This window comes from Fulmarus glacialis, unplaced genomic scaffold, assembly GCF_000690835.1.
Source record: "Fulmarus glacialis isolate BGI_N327 unplaced genomic scaffold, ASM69083v1 scaffold26694, whole genome shotgun sequence".
Lineage (NCBI taxonomy): Eukaryota > Metazoa > Chordata > Aves > Procellariiformes > Procellariidae > Fulmarus > Fulmarus glacialis.
Genome location: NW_009206524.1, coordinates 1 through 23,607, shown reverse-complemented (window position 1 = coordinate 23,607; position 23,607 = coordinate 1). Strand labels below are relative to the sequence as shown.

At 40.2% G+C, this 23,607-nt stretch overlaps 1 protein-coding gene across 1 annotated transcript; it reads right to left on the bottom strand.

Moving 5' to 3' along the window:
* Positions 1-7,459: 7,459 nt before the first annotated feature.
* On the bottom strand, positions 7,460-22,878 carry SKA1 (spindle and kinetochore associated complex subunit 1). The gene is made up of 6 exons (XM_009575786.1): positions 22,791-22,878; positions 21,703-21,827; positions 20,886-20,977; positions 17,218-17,355; positions 12,252-12,421; positions 7,460-7,608 (listed from the first exon to the last, which is right to left on the bottom strand). The coding sequence occupies exons 1-6, from the start codon at positions 22,876-22,878 to the stop codon at positions 7,460-7,462; spliced, it is 762 nt and encodes a 253-aa protein (XP_009574081.1).
* Positions 22,879-23,607: the final 729 nt, after the last annotated feature.

Here is a 23,607-nt window from a genome sequence, read left to right as displayed (position 1 = left end):
ATGTGGATTTTGGGCAAAGTATTATTTAGGAATTAGAAGCTCACATGGCAGCAGCAGGGAACGAAGGGTCCCATTAGTATTTTAATTTAATTTATTTCCTTACTTTTTTGCAAGGGTGCAGAATCAGGCCAACAGACCTTCGATCCAGGCTGCCAAGACGACCAACACAACCACGCTCTTTCCAGATGGAAGCAGACAAGAGACTAGCGATAAACCCACTCTTAATTAAACATTTGTCTTGCAATTACATACTTCTGAGTAATTATCACCATCAAGACAAACACCAACTGGATTACACAGAGAAGAGACAGACGGGAAAGGTTAATGGGTCTTTTTCTCCCTTTGTGATTATTCCTGAGATCTTGCAGAGGGAAGGGCAGGACGTCTGGACAGCCCACTACCAGGTTTTTATCCACGGAAGATCGGGTCTGAACTGGCAGATTTTGAAGTTACCGGACTGGGAGGATGGATGATGATTTCTTCGAGGGGTTGGTCCAGGCTTGATGCAGCCTAGACCATGGCCAACAACCTCCAGTGGTTGTGCATCATCCTTCCGTAGCACCTTCCTGTGTTTTACCATCCTCAAACTCCATGAGGGCAAACCTGAACCCACCGTTAAGGGCCCACAGCTTCGCTGTGAGGTTTTGGGCTCTGCAAACATCGAGGCTGGAAATCCCCAGAGGTGGCTTCAGTTTATCCTTCTTGTCCCTCCTCCCACCCCAGCCCATCTCTCCCCTGACAGTGGGATCAGCGTAACAGCTGCTTCAAACACCATGTTGTCTCCCCTTGAATCGTCTCTTTCTACACTAAGCAACCCAAATTCCTTTCTCTTCCCTTGCATCAAACCTTTTTAGCCATCCTCACTTCCATCTTCTGGCTTCTCTTTAATTTGTCCTAAGATGCAACCAGGACCTCACAGAGAAAGGGTCCAAGCCAAGTCCCCACCAGTAATTAATACATTAACTGACTGCTTTCCATTTCTAACATAGAGTTCCCATTTGGTAAACCCAGTTATATATATTTTTAATTGGCTTGCTTTGCAATAGCCACACATAATTGATTCCTACTTTAACCTATGCTCCTCTGACATACCGCTGCTGGCCAGCTCATTTCCAGCCTGCCCCCAATTTCTCCTTCCCGTGGAGATCTCTCTCTATCATCGTCCCAGGACACGGCCCAAGGAGAAGGTGAGGCAACGTTAGACTCGTGAGCTAGGGAAGCAGGATTGTCTGCAAATCGGATTTTAACAAAAATTCACCAATGCAGCACCTTGAAGTTCTGGATAATTCATTGCATCCAGCTATAACTGAGAAGAGAAGAAAGGGATGCCCAGAGATGAGGTCCCTCTCCCTGGAGAGACCAAGGTGAGATGTAAGCAAGGAGGTATTGGACAGAGATTTAACACCCGAACGCTCCCGTAGCAGGTATCATGCAATTGCAGCAACTCTGCAAGTCTTCCTGACATCCCCGCACAGCTCAAGGTGGAGGTGCTCTGGCATGGCTGAAAGCATCACCTAAAACCTCAGACTATTAAAAAAAAAAAAACAAACAGGAAAATATGGATTATTAAGATCAAACATTTGAATAGTTTGAATAAATCTCAGACTCACACAGCAACTGACTTGAAAAGTCACACTTATGGCCGCCTCCCCAAAATGAACCATCCAGAAGCAAGTTGCAGGTCTCTTCTCTGCTATAAACGAATCATTTTTCTACTTTGAAAAGGAAGGATGCACAGAAAAGCAACCTCAGTACGTTCCCAAAGGTTAATCTGATTTGCTGAGCCACAGCTGAATTATTAATGAATAGCACTGCGGTTTCTATTAAGGAACGAGCATACAGGTAGCAACCATTACGGCAGCGAATCTTTTAAGCCAGCACAGCTTGTGTCTATGAAGAAGCTCGTCCGACTCCTGGCCTGCTTGGGCTACAGGGAAATTTAATTATTTAGGCATAAATATCAAACATAAAATATTAGTTCGTAGTTGAAATGCTGCTCAGCACACAGCAAGAGAAGCTGCGTCAGCAGGGAGGAGTGAGACGAGGCTGGCCAGCGTGAAGCGATACGTGGGAACGGGGGCCGAGCTGCTCCTGTGAGCAAATTCCCCTTGAAATTAAAAAATAATAATTAAAAAAGTGAAAAAGGCAAACTTCAGAATGGATCAATCCACAAGACTTTTTCTGAGCATGAAAGAGCTTTAAAATATTGCCAGGAGAGTCCAGGCAGCTCCAGCTCACAAAGGCTGACTTAAAGGCCTGGACTTACCATCACTTATTAATCTCACATCAATTAAATAAGAAGCAGTACTAAACTGGAATAGAAAAAAATTTAAAGCCATCACATTGCTATTCACCGCTATGATATTCCACTAGTTTATTTGCATTCAGTAAATCCATGAAGAATTGAGGAAATGGGAAAACCTATTTTCCTAGTGCAGTTCTCAAGACAAGGAAGCAGATGCTGCTACCTAATACATCAAAGTACAAATACACTTAATTGGTTTCGATCATAGCTTTCCAAAATACTTGTTTTTATTCAGCATTGAAAGCAACACATGTAGGAATAAACTTGTTCCATGTTTCTGTCTGTACATATAAAATGCATTAAGTGCTTCTGCCTGTACATAAACCCCTGCATGTTTAAAGTGGTTTCATTTAAACAAGTTTTTCTGCATTTTAATTGCATCCCAATTCCCAGGAAATTCCCTGTGACTCAAGTTAGATTAAAAAAAAAAAAAATCAACCATTTAATAAAAAAGCACCATTTAGTTTTTGTACTTTACTGTGGAAAATGGTAAGCCTAATTACGAGGCTATTAAGCTTTGTAGCTGCTTAAATATATATATTCTCCTGGTTATCACCTACACGGGTTCCAAACTTAGCCCAGCTCTTGTTTTTGGCTGCAGTCAACATGTCTTAAGGGGTCTTGTCCAGTAAGAATCAAGCACTCAAGAAAAAAAAAAGCCCTATAAATGCAAAACTTTAAAAAATTAAAAATAATTATTTAAGTTAAGGTTTTCTGCTTTTCCGTGCTGGTCCTCAGCACAGGATTTCTCTGTAGATAGCTGAACGGTTTTGTAGCTTGTTTGAAACACAAAGCTGTGCTGCTCCTCTGATGAGGGCAAGCTCGTACACACACACATATGGGGCAGGGGAAGGCAAGCAGATTTGCCTATTTATCAAGTGATTGCAATCACGATGGTACAGCAAGATTATTTAGTCCCTTGAGCCATAGTAAGCACCATCCTAGAGAAAAGTTTTAAACATTTTTTCATTTTTAATTTTTTTTTTAAATTAAGAGAACAATTCAGAGGATGACTTGATAAAAGCGTGGATGGGAGAGACACCTTTCTCAACTCAGAGACTTGTGTCAAAGTCCTTGATATCAATTATCTTCTTTATCCAGTATCCCCTTACACAGTTATTTACCAGCTTTGCTCAGTATTAACTCCCTATAAGCGAAGATCCAGCATGAATGACATGAAACACTCATTTTCTCTTCCTCCTCGTGGGCACTATGAAAGGGAACATGTGCTCTCACAGATGGAAATCGCTGCCTCCTGAAATAACACGCAGCTAAACACCGAGCTAAATACTCACGGGTAAGAGCGCTTTGAGCATTGATTTCAACAGATAATTATTTCCATCAGTGCCTCTTCAAAAGAGGAGTTAAGGAGAACAAAAAAAAAGCATTTTTTTAAACCAACAAAACAGCAAAGCAACAGGAACAAAGAGCATTTTAAAAAGCAACTTCCCTTTGTCTCAGCTTTTTAGATGCATGCGTGGGTCCCCGACAGGCACAAAACCCAACTCCCCTGGGACCCTGCGTGTCGCTGGCTTTCTTCTTCCAAGCAGCACGGTCGGGCCGATCATCAGTCCTGTTCCTGCCAGGCTTGCGCAATGTTGCTCTCTCCTTGTCGAACGGCATCTTTCCCATCCTCAAACCCACCCACCGAGCACAGGGCAATAGGGTTCGGTTTGATCTCTGACTGTCAAGGCCAAATTTAACAGACATTTCTTTCCACCTCTGCCCAAGACATTTACCACATCATATCAGATTATCACGAACATTAAGTTCCATGTTTTGTCTAGACCAGCCCGGGGAGGTAACTTTGCTCACCAAATACATACTCATCAACCGCTGCTCCTGTTCCTTACGCTGTTCCTTACGGCTCCTGCTGTGTCCGGGGGTAGAGATCAATGGGTGTGAAAGTACAAACCAAGCCATGTCCTGAGGAGAACAGATTAAGGCTGCGGGAAGATCACGATTCCTTTCTCATGTATCAGGTAATTAAATTTGTGTGACCTCAGTTTTATTTCCTTGTTTTCAGAAGCTGAAATGTCAGAAGGGCTGACATTTGGAAGAGTGTAGGTTAGCACCGGAAAGCTGCAAGTTAGCTGTATTTTGGAGGAGTATTACATTAAACCATCTGGAAGGACTGTCAGAAGCACTTACTGATATCTAGTGCTGTTGCCAATTATATGCTGATAAAAGATATGGGGAGCACTAGCCAGAGAGAGAAATAAGTAAACATACAGCAGAAGATAGTCATCTTTTGAGGCAACTCCTGGAGATGAACATTTTGTCCCCAAAACACTTTGGAAACCCCAAAAACTCATTCAAGAGGAGAGACAGGAGCTCGCTGAGCTCTGGGGACACCAGGGCATTACAATTTCTAGCTTGCAAGTCAGTGTGAACTTTTTGAGGAAGAAAGGTGGAACGGTACGGTAAGTGACCACAATCCATGGCTAGACCTCCTCGTGAGAAGTAAAAGAAAGAAAACACAATGTTAGGATGGGGGATTAAAATAATGAGCACATTTGTGAGAATCTGCCCGAGGGAAAATAGTTTAGAAAATTAAAAACTCCATAGTAACAGACTGAAAGCTGTTAACCAACATCTAATTAATTATAAACTGCAATCCCCACAACAAAACATTAAAAGGAATTACAGGCAGGAAAATAATATTCATGCTGCAACCAAGCTTACCCAGACCAAAACAAGTACTAAGAAAAAACAAAAACAAAAAAAACCAAAAAGCCACCATAGTGATGATACCTCAACAGGAAAAAAAAAAAACAACAAAACAACTTTTGACAAAACTATCAGGACTTTACTGTGAATAGTCAAAACCAAGATTACGTCGTATACTGTCAGGTTTTGTTTTTTAATATCCAGCAGAAGGCAATCTCTAGGACCCCAGCCTCAACCTAATTATAAAAAAAAGCATGTTGGCAACAAGCAGCCATTGGGCTGCAGTGAGCACAATCACACTGCATGCTGGCACAAGCAATGCTCGGCCATTTTAGAAGCACAGGTTAGTCTTTGGTTACAGTTTGCCATTGCACCAGCTGTCAGAGGGCACAGTCACTGCAAGCTTGCCCGATTTCTGTTACTCTTCCTCTACACCAGCCTTTAAATCTGCTAGTGCAGATTCTGTGCCTGGCCAAAACGTCCTGCAGAGGTGCCGCAGCTGCGTGTTCCCTCTCCCTAGTGCTACACAGCTACCACAGGACTTCCACGATCCAAGGTCCTGCTCATTTGAACAGTGAGGAATCAAACATTTTGAGAACAGCAACTTTTAAACAATCGTTAAGAAAGGTCTCTCATCTTTCTCTGATTATAATAATCGAAACATTACACAGCTCTCAGTCTTGTTTGCCCATCAACAAGTTCCTTTTTAAGCCTGCCATAACTGTCCCATATACGTAGACCTCTCCTTACAACAAAGGGTTCACTTGGACATGGTTCTTCAGGGTCCATTTGCAGCTCTTTTTGCTTTTTCCCCCACACTTTTAAAGTTAAAACCACATAATCACAAAGGAAATTGCAGAGGAAGAAAAGTCAACATGCTGTAAATACTGAAATAGCCTCATGTCCAACAGACCAACCTCCCCTCCAGGGACACCCGTGCAACGGGACCTCCTCCTGGTGCAGGCTGGAGAGCTGATGAGTCTGATGATCGGAGGAGAGCAGAAGAAAATAGAAGTTAGGCTGCTGGACAGTCTGGAGCAAGTCACCTGGAAATGTCAAAACAAAGCATGAAATAAAAGGCGAGTGCAACTGCTTTATGAGGAGATTTCTTTTTATTAAATAAAATGTTGCAAGTCTTGAATCTTGAAAGACTCTTAGGAGTACATGAAGCTGGGCAAAACAAAAAACAAAACCAAAGGACCTGATGATCCGTGGACCCAAACTTCCACACTTTATTTAATATAAAATAAGCTTTGCAAAGACCAGATGGACTCAACTGACACCCATGGAAACTGATTTTGCACGTTCTCCTACACTGTGTGTTTATCTGAACATGAAATATATTCCAATACTATGCAGAGTAGAGACCTCAGCTTGGATCTCAACATCCCAGAGCAAAAGACCAAAAAAACCCCCCCAAACCCAACCACCCCCCCCCTCCCAACAAAAAAATGGGAATCTAGGATTATATAGCACTCACCAGGATCCCTTTATTGAGAAAGTTCAAAGTTCATTCAGGGTCTTTTGCTCATTAAATTGTCATCTTAAGACTGATAGGGCACAAGAGGAGGTATTTTAGGTTAGATGTTAGGATAACAGCAGATACAGGCTCACAGAAGAAAAAGACCATAGCTTTTATTATCAAAACAGTTTTGATTACTTGCAGAGTTGATATTTATCACAATAATTCTACTCTGGAACTTACTACACTAATAGGTCATTTGAAAGCAACCTTCTATAATAAAAACTGTGATGAGTTTGACCAGTATTTTCAAAATGAAAGTCAATATTTTCACTTAAAAAAACCCCCCTGCTCTACTGTTTCAGTCTAATGGCTTGGTCTGAGGGAAAAATCTGGCTGCATGATGAAGTATGAAAACCACATGGCTAACAGAACTACCGATCATTAGTCTGGAAATGTTTAAACCACCTCAGATCTTCCTGTTCAAGTGATGCAGGAAACTCCAAAACATACAATTAGGACAAGAAGAAAAAGATTAAGAAAAGGAAATCTGGAAATTGGTTTGAGGGATTAAAAAAAAAAACCCCCAACAATCAATTGCTTCCTTTGAGTAGCTACAAAGTCTTAAACACAGTCTCCAACTCAAACACAAAAGGAACATTATTAACATGCAGAGAATTTAACTTCCAAGTGCTGACCTGAAAATGTGATTAAAACCGCCTGTGACCACAGGTGTGCCAATTGCCTATCTGGTTTGCATTTGTAATTTACCAAAAGACAGTAGTTCCTCTCAAGTTTTCAAAACAAAACTCAAATACTTCAAGGCCATTTGATACTGCCACTCCTAATTTAGGACAGATGTCTGAAAAACACTTCTTGGTCCCCACTACTGCCTTTGAGAAAACAAGAGAGCTGAATAGGAATGCCCACACATAGAATCTCTCTGCAGACAACAAAATCTCTCTGCATCTCAAAATACTTCTGCCTTCTGTATCTTGGGTAAGCAGAATATGGAAAGCTCATTAGCAGATGACGTAGCGGACAAGCCTTGAGCCACGAACTTCTCTCACTCTCTGGCAGTGGCGCAGGATATTGAGGATCCCATGGAAGCGCTTATCCACTTTCAGTTGAGTGAACTCTTTGATATCAGCCTCCACAATAAAAAATTCACCTGGAAAACAAATAATGACTTTGCTATAGAAATGACTGTTGTAGGATACACTTAACATTTCACAAGTAACAATACAACCTCTTCTTAACAATTCCACACGCTGATGAAAAAATACTATCAGCAGTATGATGGCCTCACACTATCTCAGGAACTTTGTTCTACTTTCTAAGTTTGTCACCAGAGAGAAGAATTGCCAACCTTCCCATTAAGTTCAACTACCCTGCATTGTCCACAGGCCCCATTCAGCGAGCTCTGTCTGTTGTCAGCTGTATCTACTGACATCTCTCAAGCTATCCATGCTCCTCTACAGGGTATAAAGTCTGTAGCAGTCCAAAACACCACCCAGGGCCAGATACGAGACGTTCCACAGATGTGCCAGAGATGGGGATAGTAGAAAGTCAATTGACAGCACACCTTGAACAGCCTTGATGCCTAAAAGCAAACTTCTCTTTGAGGCCTTGCCCATAGGTGTTCTGCTCTTAGTGACATCCAAAGCACTGACCTGAGCAAAACTAAAGAGGTGCTCAGGATCTGCTTAAAGATCATAGTGCAGCTTTACAGAGAAAGGCATCACGCTTCAGTGTTTCAATCACGGAACACAGTTGAGTAGCAGCGTAATTTGAATCCCAAGTAATTGCTTTGCAATATCTGAAATAAGCTGTGGCCTGATGACGTTCTCTCAGCAGGCACTTAAGTTCTGGAATTGGCCTTTGCAAATAAAAGGAAGGAGCCCTGCATACGTCAGAGCTATGCAGCCCACCATTCCCTTGACTGCCATCAGATTTGGAAAAGAATAATTGTTTGTTGATTAAGAAAATGCAAGAAAAAGACTAACCACATGGAAAGGCATCCTCCGAGTGTCTCTCTAAGAAAATGGCATAGGAAGGTCCTGCATGAGAGCTGGCAGCCCATCCCTTCTTGTAGTTGATTAACTACTTCTAAAGGAAATTCTCATTATCAAGTGCTTGTAAGAAACCAAGGCCTTGACTGGAGTTAAAGCATTTTAAAAGCCTGCAACAGAACCCCAAGAAAAAGTCCCCACAAGCTAATAGAAGACATGAGGAAGGAAGGAGTTATTCTAAACACTCCATAGCTATATTCACTAGCTGTGATTTCCTATTCAGTCTTTTACACTGCTCAGATAGGAGATAATTATAGATCTAGTAAGATGACTGTACATTTAATACTTCCTGTAACATGGCATAAGGTTTTAAACACGCATCTTCACAAAACCGTAAGAATGAAAAGCAATCTGAAACCAGGAACATGCTAATTAAGGTATAAGGAAGAAATGTCCAATTGTCTCTAAGGAGAGTAAGTAGAAGTAAATAACATATTCTTCTGTCACAAGGCTGGGGATGTTTTTTCTTTGGAAAAAGAGGATAGCATTCTCCCTCTTCTTTTTACCCTTAAAGTAAGGCAGAGGCAGCAGCATCTTAGATAAGATGGAGCATCTCTTCTTTCTATTAAGTTACTGGAGAGTCCTTCCAGTTTAACCGAGGAGAAAGTAGCTGATGCTAGCTGGAAAGCTGAAGCTGACAGAAAAGCTTTTATTTATTTATTAAACAAGTACAAATGTAGGTTTACACAGGCAAATCTATGTTTTTATGTAAACATTTCATCTTCAAATTCATCTTATGAGTCATCTAACAGGACACACACTCTCCTCTGAAGGAGCATCCAAGGAGATGACGGCCGTTAGAACTAAGGTCCCAGAGTGCTGCCTATAGGCACAGGGTTCCCTGTGCTCAGAGCTGAAGAATAACAGATCGTGTTTTCTCAGACTGGGCCATTTTGAGCATTGGTGACACAGATGTCTAATAGGAAGTAGAATCTTCCAGAGACAATAACTGTCAAAAGCTGAAGGTCTTCCCCCAGATGGGAACTATGCTGGAATCTCAGAGCTTGCAACACTGCCGAATTTGCATACAGATGAGAAGTGGAAAGTTTGTTTACTAGTAAAAGAAAAAACCTGCATAACTGCTTAAAATATAACTACAGTTGGGTAGAGACCATTTGCGATTTCCAGTAATAGGGCAATACACGTAAATGGTGTTAGGAACCCAAGAATAATCTGCATACTGGTTTTGTAGTCTGTTACATGTTGGGGAGCATCAGAATGTCCTGAATCTGTGCAGAATACGATTTCTTCTTATATTCGCCCAAAATTCAGGGCAGCAACATTCGGCACAGCAGGATCTTTTTTATGAAGAAACCAGAGCTGGATAGAGGGTGGTGGTTTGGTTGGAAACTGTAGGTCCATGCATTAAATAACTAGCTAAACTGAATCATGTTACCGGCTGGGAAGTTACCCTGATAAACCAGGCAGCATCTTTTCTCATCTTGAAATCAGAGGAAGAGGTCAGTTGGCAATCAGCCCAGCCTGCGAAACTGTGGGAATCCTAAGCAGAGACACTCACAGCAGAAATTTAAGCAAACAAATCAATGAATGCACAACCTCCTCTTGAAAAATGCAATGGATAAAGACATTTAATCATTTTGTGCTGGCCAGATAAGAACCATCTGACAGCCCGCCAGACCTTTTCTCTAGACTTTCTAGATGATTAGTCACAACAAACAAAAACAAAACAAAAAACCTACCACACACACACACACTCTCAGATGCTGAATGTCCTAGTTTCCTAACTGAACTTTCCGACATAAACAAGAAAATAAAGACTGTCTCTCAGGTACTTGAAGAAATTAAAACCCTCAATTTTTCAGACTTAAAAAAAAAACAACTTTCTGGTAGCAAATTATCTCAGACTAGTTGTAGCTTTCTCAATTTGCTAGAATGGCTCCTTCATTGCAGCTGAGGCTGCTGCGGATCACAGTGCAGACTAAGCAGCATTCCAGGCCTAGGAGGGTCCTTCTAGTGTTTAGCCTATAGCCTCCTCTATAGCCATGGGCTCAAGCTCCTTACTATCATCCTGAGGACAGTAACAGTTAAACCAAAAAGATACTGTAAGTTAAAAATGATGAAGTAAGTATTTTAAGAAATCCCAGATTAGTATGAGCCACTGTTAGACTGAAGCAGAACTTGTCTAGAAAAAAACCAAACCGTCCAAGCCCAAATCAGAAGCCAGTCCCGTGAAGTAGTCTAGCTGCAAGCCTTCAGCTTGCTTTTATTAAAATCCTTTACAACACTGACTTTCATATGACATGTTTATCCTATAGGTCTCAAAATAAAGTGCCAGGCACGTCCATCATATCAGAATTCCTTCCCAACAGAAGAGATGCATTTAGAATCTAGAAGTTAGTGATATTATCACCATACCATAAATATTGAGAGAGTCTCGATCAGCGACAAATCCAAAGGAAGGAAGAAAATGTCATAGTTTGTCATAAGGTGACTCCCGAGTCCCCAATGAACACGCTTAGGGCAGAATGTTCTTGCATTCTGTCCAGGACAAAAATCGAGAGGCGGGTGATAAGGTGCTGACAGAAAAAGAGCTCTCTTTCTGTGAGACAGAAGAGAGTTTGCTCCATGCTTTATGTCTGAATTTGGAAAAATGAGGGCATTGTAAGGACATCGCCAAGCTTGATATGTGCAGTACACCCCTCTAGGAATAATTACGTACTTATTCTCAAAAGGAAAGTAATGTCAAAAAGGAGATTTTAATATTAAAGATTTACTGTGCCACATATCTTTGGAAAAAACTAACCTGTAAGTACAACTTGCTTTTAAATTGAGAGACATTTTGGTGTTTTTTCACTCCCCCTATGCTTTTAGGAAGAGAAAACTTCTTAAGGTTATCAGACAGTCCTGTCTCTTCCACAAAGCTACTGCAGCATGACTGATTACCCAGATTTCCCAACTTCAGAACAAATTTTTAATAGTTCATTGTCCATTCCAGCTTAAAAACTGAAAACGCAGCTTATGCAGTTTGGTTATCAAACTAGGAGTTTCCAGAACTTGTAATGATTCCAAATTAAATCTTTGCGCACTCAAAGTTTTTGCTACAACACACCATGAAAGTGACATGTTTTCAGTGAAAACATACAAAAAGTAACCAAATCAGTTACTGGAAAACTCTTCAGTCACAACAATAACTCTTGTTGCTACACTATAGGACTTTATCCAGGAGAGGTGACTGGATTTTATACTGACTACCCAGTTCTGTATAGTAATATAATATTTATATTCCATACGGCCTAGAGGATCTGATCTGGAGATGAATCTCATTTCTGTTCTCCTCCCCTTATACCAAGGGAGAACCAGAACTTTCATTGCTCCAGACTGTCGAAGCGTCGTTTGCCCCTGTAGTGGATAGGAATTCTTCAGGGCCATCTGATTTAGACTGTGGTACCCCGTGCTGGGAAGGGAGGGAAAATCCTGCTAAGGCTACAGATTTTTTCTTTTCCCCCCCCCCTGTTTGCCACCTGACAATAAGCAATAGCAGGTTTTCTAAAATTTTTCAGGACTGATGGTTTTAAACACTCACACAGGTTAAATCATTCCACCAACTACCAGAGTACTTGGATGGACTATTTTCTAAGAATAAGATGCTATAAGTTACACTTTAACATGAAAAGCATGTGCTGTCATTAGTCATTCAATATCTTGTCCAATATTTTTATACTTCTGCCGTAATATCCAAATGCTACGGGTTTGGTACTAACAAAGGGAAAAAAAAAAATACCTTTTGTATCCTTAGTTTCTTCTTCCAGGAACCTGTGGTAGAGATTTCTGGCTGCTGCATTCATAGATTTCAAAGGCTGATGCAGGATCTTGTACTTGCCCACCACAGCCTTGTTCATATCTTTAACAACTGCATTAACCTGATTATATGTTAAACGACCTTTCATATACCTACAAATAAAAATAAAAATCAGAAAGTCACAAATGAAGTTCCGTGTTTATTTTTCTCTTTCATCAGCCATAATGGAACATGCTATTCCTAGTTAGAAGCGGTTTCTTCTGCTTTGTGTTAATGAATAAACATAGTAGTTAATTTTGTTCAATTCCTTGATTGTTTAATAATGTTGAAAAGCCAGAAAGATGAAACATTAGAAAGCTAAATTAAGAAGTAAAAAATAGCCAGTGCTTAAGCTGTAAAGAGCTTTTCAAAATGGAATAAAGGTTGCTTTATAGCATACCACTTAAACTACAAATGCAGAAAAAACAAGCAACCTTGCAGAAAACATAACATGAGCCAAAATTGAAATTAAATGTTTCTGCCTGAGAGTGCAGTTTGGTTCATATTATAATCATAAATAATCTGTGTTTGATCTTGCAGCCATTCCTTTGGTTTTTTTGAAGAAATATCAGTTTTGTGTTCTTTTCTATATTTTATTGTCCAGCCTACTGAGCTATACAGACACAGTTCTGCACTGCAACATCCCCTTCTGAACTTTCAGAGCATTTCATAAAACTAGTACTAAAACAATAAGATCTGTTGATAACAGCCTAGAGGTACAGGAAGCACAGAAGATAAAAACAAAGTGATGTGGAAATATTAGAACACTGGAATATTTGCAAGTAGGGCTATTCAGCATGCATTCAAGGAAAAGGAAACATGCTACAAACTGAGAAGCCATTATATAAAAATGAAATCTGAAACTCATATGACAAGCAGTAAGCTAAATACAAAGCAAAACCCCAGAAAACACTGCAGTAAAAACCAGGGCAACCTTGCAACTTGAATTATCCCGTGATCGCCATTCAGTTGCTACAACAAACCAAACTTGGCTGTTTGCATTTGGTTCAGTATCAGTTTGCAGATGTGTGGAATTGAGAAAAGTGTTACAATTCATTTTAAGAATGAATGGGGTTCTTTAGGTCAGGACATCAGGCGGCTAAAAGCTGGAGGACAATAAGACTGAAAAGATCAATGAACAGGAAATTCTTCCCTCATTTTAATCTGAACGGAAGAACTCAATCTTTGGAAAACATACAAAGAATTTAAAGCACAAGTAGCTAATCAGTTACAAATTCAATATTCCAAACCAGAATGTAGGCAGGCATTCTCCAATTGCTGACTAAAAATAAGTGCTTGGTGTAGATTTCAAGAATAGCCAGTCCCTGCCGGGAGATAGGTCTGCACGGGGTGTGTAAAAACTCCTGAAATCAAAGCAATTGCTCTAATTTCAGACTGAATTGCTACTAAGTTATTTGTAGCCAGTTTTCAACTTTATTAATATTTTGATTAATCCAGATTCAAAGTTGGAGTGCAGCCATTTTTATAAAAATGCTATACTTGGCACACATAATATCTTTTCAAACAAAAGCCACACTACCACCCCTGAAATGCAGTCACACTCAGCATAAACGAGTAACCCAGCCTATAACCACAGAAGGGCTTTGCCTGTATACATTAACTGCTATTTATTGCTCTATCTGCATCCCTTAGCCTATTTATAAAGTCACGGGGGAATGTGCAGAGCTATGAAGATTAAGGCCAGAGGTATAAAAGACCTATATTTAAGTTCCTATGCTCCCGCTATCAATAGACATACAGTGAATCCACTTAAGAAAGCCAAGAGGACACCTCAGCTCATCCTAACGCAGGAGGGATTCAGTTGCCTAAACCTCAGAACCGTGCTCTGAGAGGCCCTCAGGCATCCGAGATGCTCACACAGGGCTAGCAGATGTGCTAGGGTTTACAGAAAATTCAGGAACTAGAGATCTGGCAGTACATGCTAAAGCATCTCCAACGGCACCAGAGAATTCTGCTTAGGCGACTGCAATATGCCATTAGCAGCCAGGCAGCAGAGCCGTTTTCCGGTTTCACCGACTGTACTGACTAGACGTTCAGTGACAAGAGTGGAAGTGGGGGCACTCGTTGAGCATGGAGACACCTGTGTCAGACACTTAAATGTAGGCACCTTAATCTGAAACTAAATTCTGTCAAAAGCAACTGGAATTTTTCTTCTGTGCATAACTATAAGGATCATAAAAACTCCAGCTGTTCCACAGTATTCTCATGTTTCTATCCAGCCATGGCTAGCAAACCCATAAATGCTGACATTTATTTCAGTCCATACATACACTAATATAAAAATACAAAGTTGAGAAGTTCCAAATTCATCTATTTAATTTAGATTTAAAATAACTTTAAAGTCTGCTTCACTACACCAAAAGCAAAACCATTCAGAACTTTTTTTTTTAAAAAAAAACAACTCCCCAAAAAAACCGCAAAAATGAGTGACCCTATTTCTTTTTATAATCCACAGAAGCCCTTTTCAAAACATTTTTTTCTATAGGTATGAAAACCAAAGCACAGTGCTATGTTCTTCAAAGATAACAACAACAACAATATATCACATATATACCACTGGAAAAGATAAATCTCCTAATGGCCAACCCTGCTCCCTCAAAAACGCTTAGGCTTAAATAAACACACGTTCCCCCAAGTTACCATCTTCTGAGACTTTAGAGTTATAATGAATGTGCAGATTCTAAAAACATCATAAGCGGTAAGAATTTTAGAGACAGAATAAAGCAAGCATTTTCTTTTGCCTTGGATTCAAAGTTAACTGAGACATCTGTGCAACTTCCTTTTTCTTTCTCCAGAAAGTGTCTTTCTGCAACAGATTTGAAGGCTAAGATAATTTTTGAGTTTCTTACTGTGCAAGAGTATTCTATTTGATCAAGGTGCTCCATACCTGCACCTTAACACAGCATGCACCTTTGTTAAATACCTGCTGCAAAGTTCTAAAAATATGAAGCTACTGAAGACTGTATATCCCTTTTAGTGCCCTAATGATGTTAGGGATAGATTCTCCTTCATTTTCAGCACAGAGGGAGTGAAAACCACCTAGATTTTTCAATCACAATCTACCACAGCTGTGGTAGGAAGGGAGAGACAAATGAGACTCTTGGCTGATTCAAAACCCATGATACCCAGCTGGTAAGGGATTTAGAGACATATGTGATGCATATGCACAGTAATGCCTTGTTAAGTTCCTGAGACAGGCTTAGCATAGGCACAGTCCTGACTAGCACAGCCACACGGCTCCGGGACCAGAGCTGCATAAAAATGCAGTAGTATCTCTTGTTACTGTTGCCAGCAGATATAAAGAGATCCTACATCAGAACCAGTGCTGACCTGGAGAACTGGGATATGAACCTAATTCTCATTCTTCCAGAAGAATGTATTAGGTGTGAGAAAATTTGGGTCACAAACATTTGCTGCTTAGATTTGATTAAATAGTATGTGAAATTGCAAGCTTAGTGGACTCCCCCAATCTTGTATTACAACACTGCCAGGCAACAGGAAAAACTGGTAGATTAATAGATCTATTTAAATTCTTGTGAATCTTCCTCCACAGAACAAATGTGCTTTTCCCATCTGCAGAAAATATTTCTATAGCCCCACAAGCACAGTCTAAGATGCAACCTTTTTATAAACCAGCAGTTAATATAAGAGTATCCAGCTGGCCTGTCCCCATTCTCCCCACCTGCAAACAGCAGTGGAAAACCTTCCACTGTCAAGGATAATGAAACACTTTAAGGGGTTATCAGGGAAGATCATAGCTTTAACTGGAGGTTAAAACAACATTTGGCTGGAATGGTCTATGTCTACTTCTCTTGCCTTAGCAGAGATAAAGACCAAAAATTCCCATGCTCCAGCTTTACCTTTCCAAAATTTTTTCAGGAGAGAAGTACCTAAGGGAGTAAATCCACCAAACACTAGGGATGACATGCAGAATAAAAATACCAGGTGCATGCACTTTTAAGAAGTAACCAAAAGAGTGCTTTATTATTAGCTCAACATTCAGGCTCCTTCATTTTTTGGATTGAGCAATTTGGTGGAAGAAAATGGACATCGCTCACCTGAAAATTTTGAAAGCTATTGGAAAGATGATTTGAAAACCTCAAGTAAAACACAGACTCAAAAAAAAAATTCTTATTGAAACAAGTGGTGTCAGGGAACACACTGAATCTAGAGTCTAGATAACAATTTAGCCTTAGGCATCAACAGAATTTTCTCGTTTTTGCAGAAATATTTGTCATTGTCCCCAAAATGTCTTTTAAGAAAAGTTATTCCTACATGACAGACTTCAAGGATATCTGTTAATCAGTCCTGTTGGTAGGGGAAAAAACCCACAGCTTTCTATTCCAGAAATTTGGGATATTTCAGTGGGAGGTGTTTTTTGCTTTTAACAAGTCTGATTTCTTTTCCTGTCTCAAAACAGATTGACAAGTCAAGACTTGATTTCAGAAACCAATGGTCGGGTCAAATAAAAAGAGCATTTATCATTATTTTTCCTTTTAAGTGTAACCATACCTTCCATCTTTTTTTTTTTTTTAAAATTTCAGTTCTCAAAACAAGAAGAGAACCCATCTATTAGCTAATATATTTCTGTTCATATAATTAAAGTGACTTTTGAGATAAGAGGTTTGGGTTTTAACTGATTAGTTCTGATCTTCCCAACATATACATAAAAAAAGAACCTAATTAGCTCTATTCATTTCATTTTCAGGTTTGCCAGTATTGCATATAAACTATTTGGAGCTATCACCATGATGTTTCATCCTGTGGAACATTTAAAATCATCAAAACATCTCTGTCAGTCTCAGTTCTGCAAAAGCTCACTCTCCCAAACCTACGTTTGCCACCCAGATTGGCATGACAGGGTCTAAGAAAAGCCATGCTTACTTACGCAGGAACACTTTCAAATTCTTCTGCAGTTATTAAGGGTGCTTCTTTAATAAGTCTTGGCTCTTTTGTAGGTTTCTTTGCACGTTCAGGTTCTACAACTTTTGTTTGTTCTTCACATTTCACAGTTAGCCCAGTGATGCTGTAAAATGAATGAATATTAAGTGTATAAATAGCAGATAAGTAGTAAGGAGAACACCATTATTTTATCAAGTCTGCTTACTTACAGACCTAAGTTCCAACCCATCTGTTAGGCTGGATGAACACAATTCACGATCTTTCCTGAAAGAAAAATAAATAAAGAAAGCCTACTCCATTTCAAATTGCATACTTTAGCTGACTTCATTATAGGTCTTCATTTCTCTGCTAGAGAGGCTGCTAGCAGGTGAATTGGAAGCAGTCCAAATGCAGCACAGAGCAGTTAAGAATTCAATGTACCATTACATTTCACAGAACATGGGGCCTCGCTTTTTATCAGATGAACCACAGCACAGAGCTGCAGCCTAACAGGCAGATTTGAAATACTTTACAGCTCTTTGAAAGAAGTTCAAACCTTGGGAAGCCTGACTCATCCATTAATCTTTTGTAGCAAAGAAATTCAACACCATCCAGCAGGCTGGGATTTTTTTTTTTTTTTTTTTTTAAGGCAAGATCCCAAAAGCTAAGGAATTTCCTGCTTTGAGTGATTATTACAACATTATTTTTATAAATTCACCCTTCCTCCAAACCCTCAGCTTAGAGCCTCAAATGCCGAATTATTTGCCAGCCACCCACCTAGCTGCTCTTCTACTTATCGGTAGGAGGACAGCAAAGAGGACGCATTTGGCCAAATTCACTGTCACCTGAGTACAAGGACATTACTGGGCTGTGATGCGCAACAGAAATAACTAAAGCAGTACCGAGCTGACCTGTCACAAAGAACAGATCCTCTACTTTGATCTCACCTTCCCACAAGAAGGGATCTTTGTTTGACGCGGGGCCCTACAGTCCATGAACAGCACAGTAGTGCCTCTGCTGACCTGAGGGCCGGGATTTGATATGTCACTTGATGTGACACCCCCAAACCCAGTGTCCCATTTCCCAGGGACTGCGGTGCGGAGGACAGCGAGTGCCACCTGCTGGACTCCCAAACTGTCTGGTCCGTGACACAGTGGCAGGGGGAGGGCTGCTCGGGAAGCTCTGCTCCCTGCCATGCCACAACGCAGAGCCCTTCTGAAATCCAGGACACCAACAGTTAAACTAATTCAGATGTAAGCATCTGAAAAACAACATGAGGCCCTGCACAAAACTCATCCTGGCACCCTGGAGCTAGCACTAGTCGCAGGGAATGTCAGCAAATAAGAGTGAAAGGGAAGAGTGAAGATTTTTGGTGGTGTTGGAGGTGGGTTTGGAATAGAAAGATAAACACAAGGACCGAAGGAGGTGAATTTGCATCTTGAAACTTCACTCCTCCTGTACACTCCAATCTCCTGCCATCCTCCTCACTGCAACAAACCTCTTACCTTTTCTAGATGATTCCCCACCCGCAGGTACTTCTGCTTTGGGTTCCTACCCACTACCCTGCTTGTGCAATGCTGCAGTGAGATGGTATGCATACAGCTCACTGCTGACCTGCACCATGAAGAGAAAGAACTGAAGCTTGTATTCAAAATCTGGGTTTGGTGTAGTGAGAAACTGCTCTCTCAATAAACGTCTGGAACACAAAGGGCTTAGATACATTGAACTTGCTTTCTATTTCAGTGAGATTCCTCCGGTAAATAAGAACATCAAAACCAAGAACACAGGAAAGAAACAATAGCTACAGCCATGAATTTTTCAATTCATCTGTGTGGGCATTTTCATTCTTTCTGAGATTTGAAGGCCTGTCTCACCAGTGTTCAAGTGCTCACTCTGCTTTCTGCATTATTTATCTCATTATATTCACTCAACAGACAATTAGTACTCAGCTCCCCAAGCATTTTGGGACATAGAGGAACAGAAATGGAGAGGGTCAACAGGTGAAGGTTTGGGGAAGAGGACTGAAGACCCATTTACACCGATACAGATGGGTTCTGACCCATTGTGGTCTGTCGGACACTGACAGAGCACAATCTGTAGATTGTAGATAGCTGGCAGAGCACAATCTGTAAAAAATTATTAGAAAGACTTGCTTAGTTTTACATGTGTGCTTCTGACTAGAAAGGGAAGGACCATCTAAACTCGTATCACAATTAACTTCTTGATCAAAAGCAGGACAAGATTGGAAGGGAAACCAACACCCTAAAGAATCTTTCTGATATCAGAGGTAATACAATCACTAAACAAGCCTCATTTGCATGTAAACAATTCCCAGGAGCTAACATAAAGTTAAGGTAAAGGTTTTTCCTAAATTAAGAAAGTAAGTTATAAAAAGAAGGCAGAACCCCAGTGATAATTTTGGAAGAACTTCCATTCTTTCACACACACAAAAATAAATTCTGCAACATCTAAATCGAAAAGGAAATGGAAAAGGAACAAGACATCTCTAGACACATTTTAGGAGGCTATTTCCTAAATTGAGGGTTCGTGTGTGAAGGGTAGCATTCAGAAAAAAGCTTCTGTACAAGTCATCTCTTTACCAGGTAAGACTAGTCCAAGTTTCAATACAAGCAGTACCTACACAGATGAGAATATTACTACACGCTATCTAAAATTACAGTTCATTTTTCTCTTCTGTAACCTTGTTTCCACATCCTTAACCTTTTACTTTGCTGAAATATGCTTGTAATGTTTTCAGCCTGAGGCTCGTCTGGCATTAGGAGCAAGACCAGGTAAAGCTGATAGATTCAGGGCACATATTGGAAGCACTGATTTCAAATAGACTGATGCATAGCCTTCCGACAAGCTACAAGGGTCAAAACAAGTTCTGGGATCTCCAGATGTTAGAATCTAGAATAGACCCCCACCTGGCATACACTAACATCACTCAACAATAAAAAGCAATTCCAACAGGCCAGAGAAAAAGCTGACCACTGTGAGAAACCTAGTCAGAGTTATAGTGTCTTAAAAGCCTTTTGAATAATAGATACTGTTTCACATACGTGTGTCTCATTCTCTCACTTGAGCTACAATATTCTGAACAGCTCTTAGTATAGCCCTCTCAAAGGTAGGTGGATGGCATTGCTAGCTAAAATAAATGCCAGGCTGCTGCAGGGAAAGGAGAATAAAAATGCCACAACCATAATTCAAATCCCCACAGAAAGGTGATTGAGTTAGAGGATTTATTTTTTTTTTAAAATATTTGGAAGGGCAGTGTTGAACTTCAGTTCTAGTGACCCAGCATTTGGATCACTAACCCATCCTTCAATCCTTCAGCACTGCAGCTATCAAATCAGTGTGTTTGCAATTCTAAAGCAAGGAATGCTCAGATTTATCGAAGAACTAGCTTTCTACTATAATGTCACACCTGCCACTGGAAGCTTCCATCTGAACAACTTGGTATTTTATAGGTTTTACCTGAGGGATTTGTTACTAGGGTGCTAGCACAAGCCTGGTAGTGATCAGTCAAGAGCAAACTCCAGAATCAATACATATAACCACCTCAGCTCACACAAGTTCACAGCTAATATATAGTAAAAGGAGTAGAGCTGTACAATGCTGCAGCGGGACACTGCCAGGAGCAGCCCGATACCTCCATACACATGTACCACATACCAGCTCTGAGTTGGTTTAGGCAGATGGGGAGGAATATTTTTACGGAGATGCTGTGCTTCATTTTGATCTCTCTCAGCAGACTTCTGGAGCTCCTGAAATTAATGTTAGACTTTATCAGAAATCTGAAACTTAATGTCAAGCAAGTAAAATTAGTTTACTATTAGGGCGATGCTAAAATAACTTTCTAACTTAAGAGGTGTTCTTTGCTCTCTCCCCATCCTCCTACCTCTTTACCTCCCAGTTTCCCCAAGAGCAACTAGCAAAGCTCAGAAAAACAAAGCCAAGAGTGAGAAAACATAAGCTTGTCTGTCCTTGCCCTCAAAATGTCAGAGAAATTTGAGTGGGCAAGAAGTAAATCTTTAACAATATACCCTAGCAGGTCTGGGCAGGGGAACGGTGATGGTGATGAAGAAGTACTACAGGAAAATCATCTACATTCCCCAAACAACACTTTCACGAAAGACTTAACACATGAAGGCACTGCAAACACACACTAAAACAACAGATAAATATTCTAATTAAATCGTTTTCATAGCTATTGCAAGGATGTAATAATAGAACTGCTCTTTAGATCACAGTATCTATTATGATAAAGACATGCTTTCCACCTATAAAAATTTTATTTTTCAAGGTTTAATGTCACTATGCTGGAGAGCTGCTTAATAAACCATCAGTAAGCCTTGTTCCAAGTCCCAGTTCCAGCCTCATGCATCCTCATGCATCCACACATATCAGATAGAAAAAAACAATTATGCACTTATCAAAGATTCCTTTGAATCTTTCACTATTTTAGGAACAGGAAAAAAAAAAAGATTACTTTTAGCAAATTTTTCAGTTTTTCTTGCTGTTGAACTTCCATTTCCATTTTATTCAGGAGATCATGCAAGAGAACCATCTCATGTCCTATTTTACAGAGCATAGATTTGAGGGATGGTTCTTGACCTGTCAAAGAGAGAACATTAAGCCAAAAAGCCAAAACACCTCCCACACAACCAAAATCCCATTTCCCTCCCCTCCACAAGCAGTGATTATCTACTAACTCTACGCTCCCCAACCACCATACATTCCCAAGAGAAGCAGCAATACTCACTGGTCAAACAGTCAACTTCCTACTCCATACAGACAACAGGGTTCAAAGTTGCTGCAGGAATAAAGGCCCCTCTCCAGCACTAAGCTATACCCACTACCATTGCAGGTTTCAGGTGGAGGACACAGCTTTTAAACACAGCCTGGCTTTCACAGCTCCTTGGCTGCAGCACCCTGTTCTCCTTCGTGATCTCCCTCTGTTTAGGGGAGCTAGAAAGCTACTGCCCTCTTTGGAAACAGTTATAGTTCCTCTTCAAACAGGAGGTTAGTCTAGATGACCAGATGACCCTCCCAACCAACCTTTCAATGATCCTGTGTAATGTCTATTTGTGCCTAGCAAAGGGTAAGAGATGAACCTAAAACATTCAGATCAATTTCAGTACCGCAGTTTAAATAAGTTTGCTACCCACTGCATGTTTACATCACAGCCAGGGCACTCCTGGAATGCTAGATCAAGACACATGTATAAATCTCCATCTGTGCCTTTGCACATTTTTGTAATTAGGCTTAACATACTCGCCAAAACATTTTTTTCTTCTCCCATCTGGAGCTTTCCCCCCAAGTATATAAGAATATAGGGTGCATTAACCACCAGTCTCCAAGTCCCTCAGAGGAGCATACTTTCACTTAGCTCATGTTCTCTACTTGGCACCTGGTTCCCTGACAATGCTCCCTTTCTGCCATCCTTGCTCACTTTTTTTGTTGTTGTTCTCTGTATTTTACTTGATTTCCATTTCATATTGCGTTCCTTGTCTAATAAGAGCATTCCCATTTGCTGCAAGGAGGTGCAAACCAAACCCCTCTCTTAATTTCTTTTACCTATGTTTCTTAATTGAAGAGCCTTTTTAATATTTGAAATCTTCATGTTGATGTGAAAGCATAAGTCTTCCAGGTCTGAGGACGCCATATTCCTCTATTATCATGCTGAGGGGAAATAAAAAAGAATGTAGTAATTTAAGAAAGATCTAAGTTGCAAACACTAAGCACAAGCAGTAACTACCTCTTATTTTACTAAACTGAAAACAGGAGAGAAAGTACAAAGTGACTGACATAAGACAAGACAAATCAATTTCCCTGAACTCTGGAGATAAATGCAGTGTAATATCAGTACAACAATTCCTCATGAAACTGGGTAAGTCTTTATTATATTAAGGCATTCACTACTACAGGAATTGGAAATTTACTGCAATAAACAAGAAATATCTGGTTTACATAAAGAACTGCTATAAGGCTCTCTTAGAGAGCTCGGATCAGATGATCAATATTTAAAGAGATTTTTAAATTTTTTAAAAGACCAGTAATTAAACAAAAGAAAATATGCACTTGCTTGCTAGCAGAGTGTGGAGGCACAAAAAGTAGCATTATATATCAATTACTCTTGTGTAAGTATACTTATTAACTCTATTATAGAAAATAATTCATAAGAAAACGTTGCTGAAACGCATCTTCCCCAATCGCAGAGTAACAAACCTCCATTTAACACTATTGTCTGCCAGTCCTTGTGCTTACAGCGCTCACACGGCTCCCTCTGGTGGTTACCTCGCACCTGAAAACGAAGCTTTTATTTTGCTCTTAGTTTTAAAACATTACGACCTACCACGCTTGCTAAATTAGTTATTAGAGATCTGCCGATTTC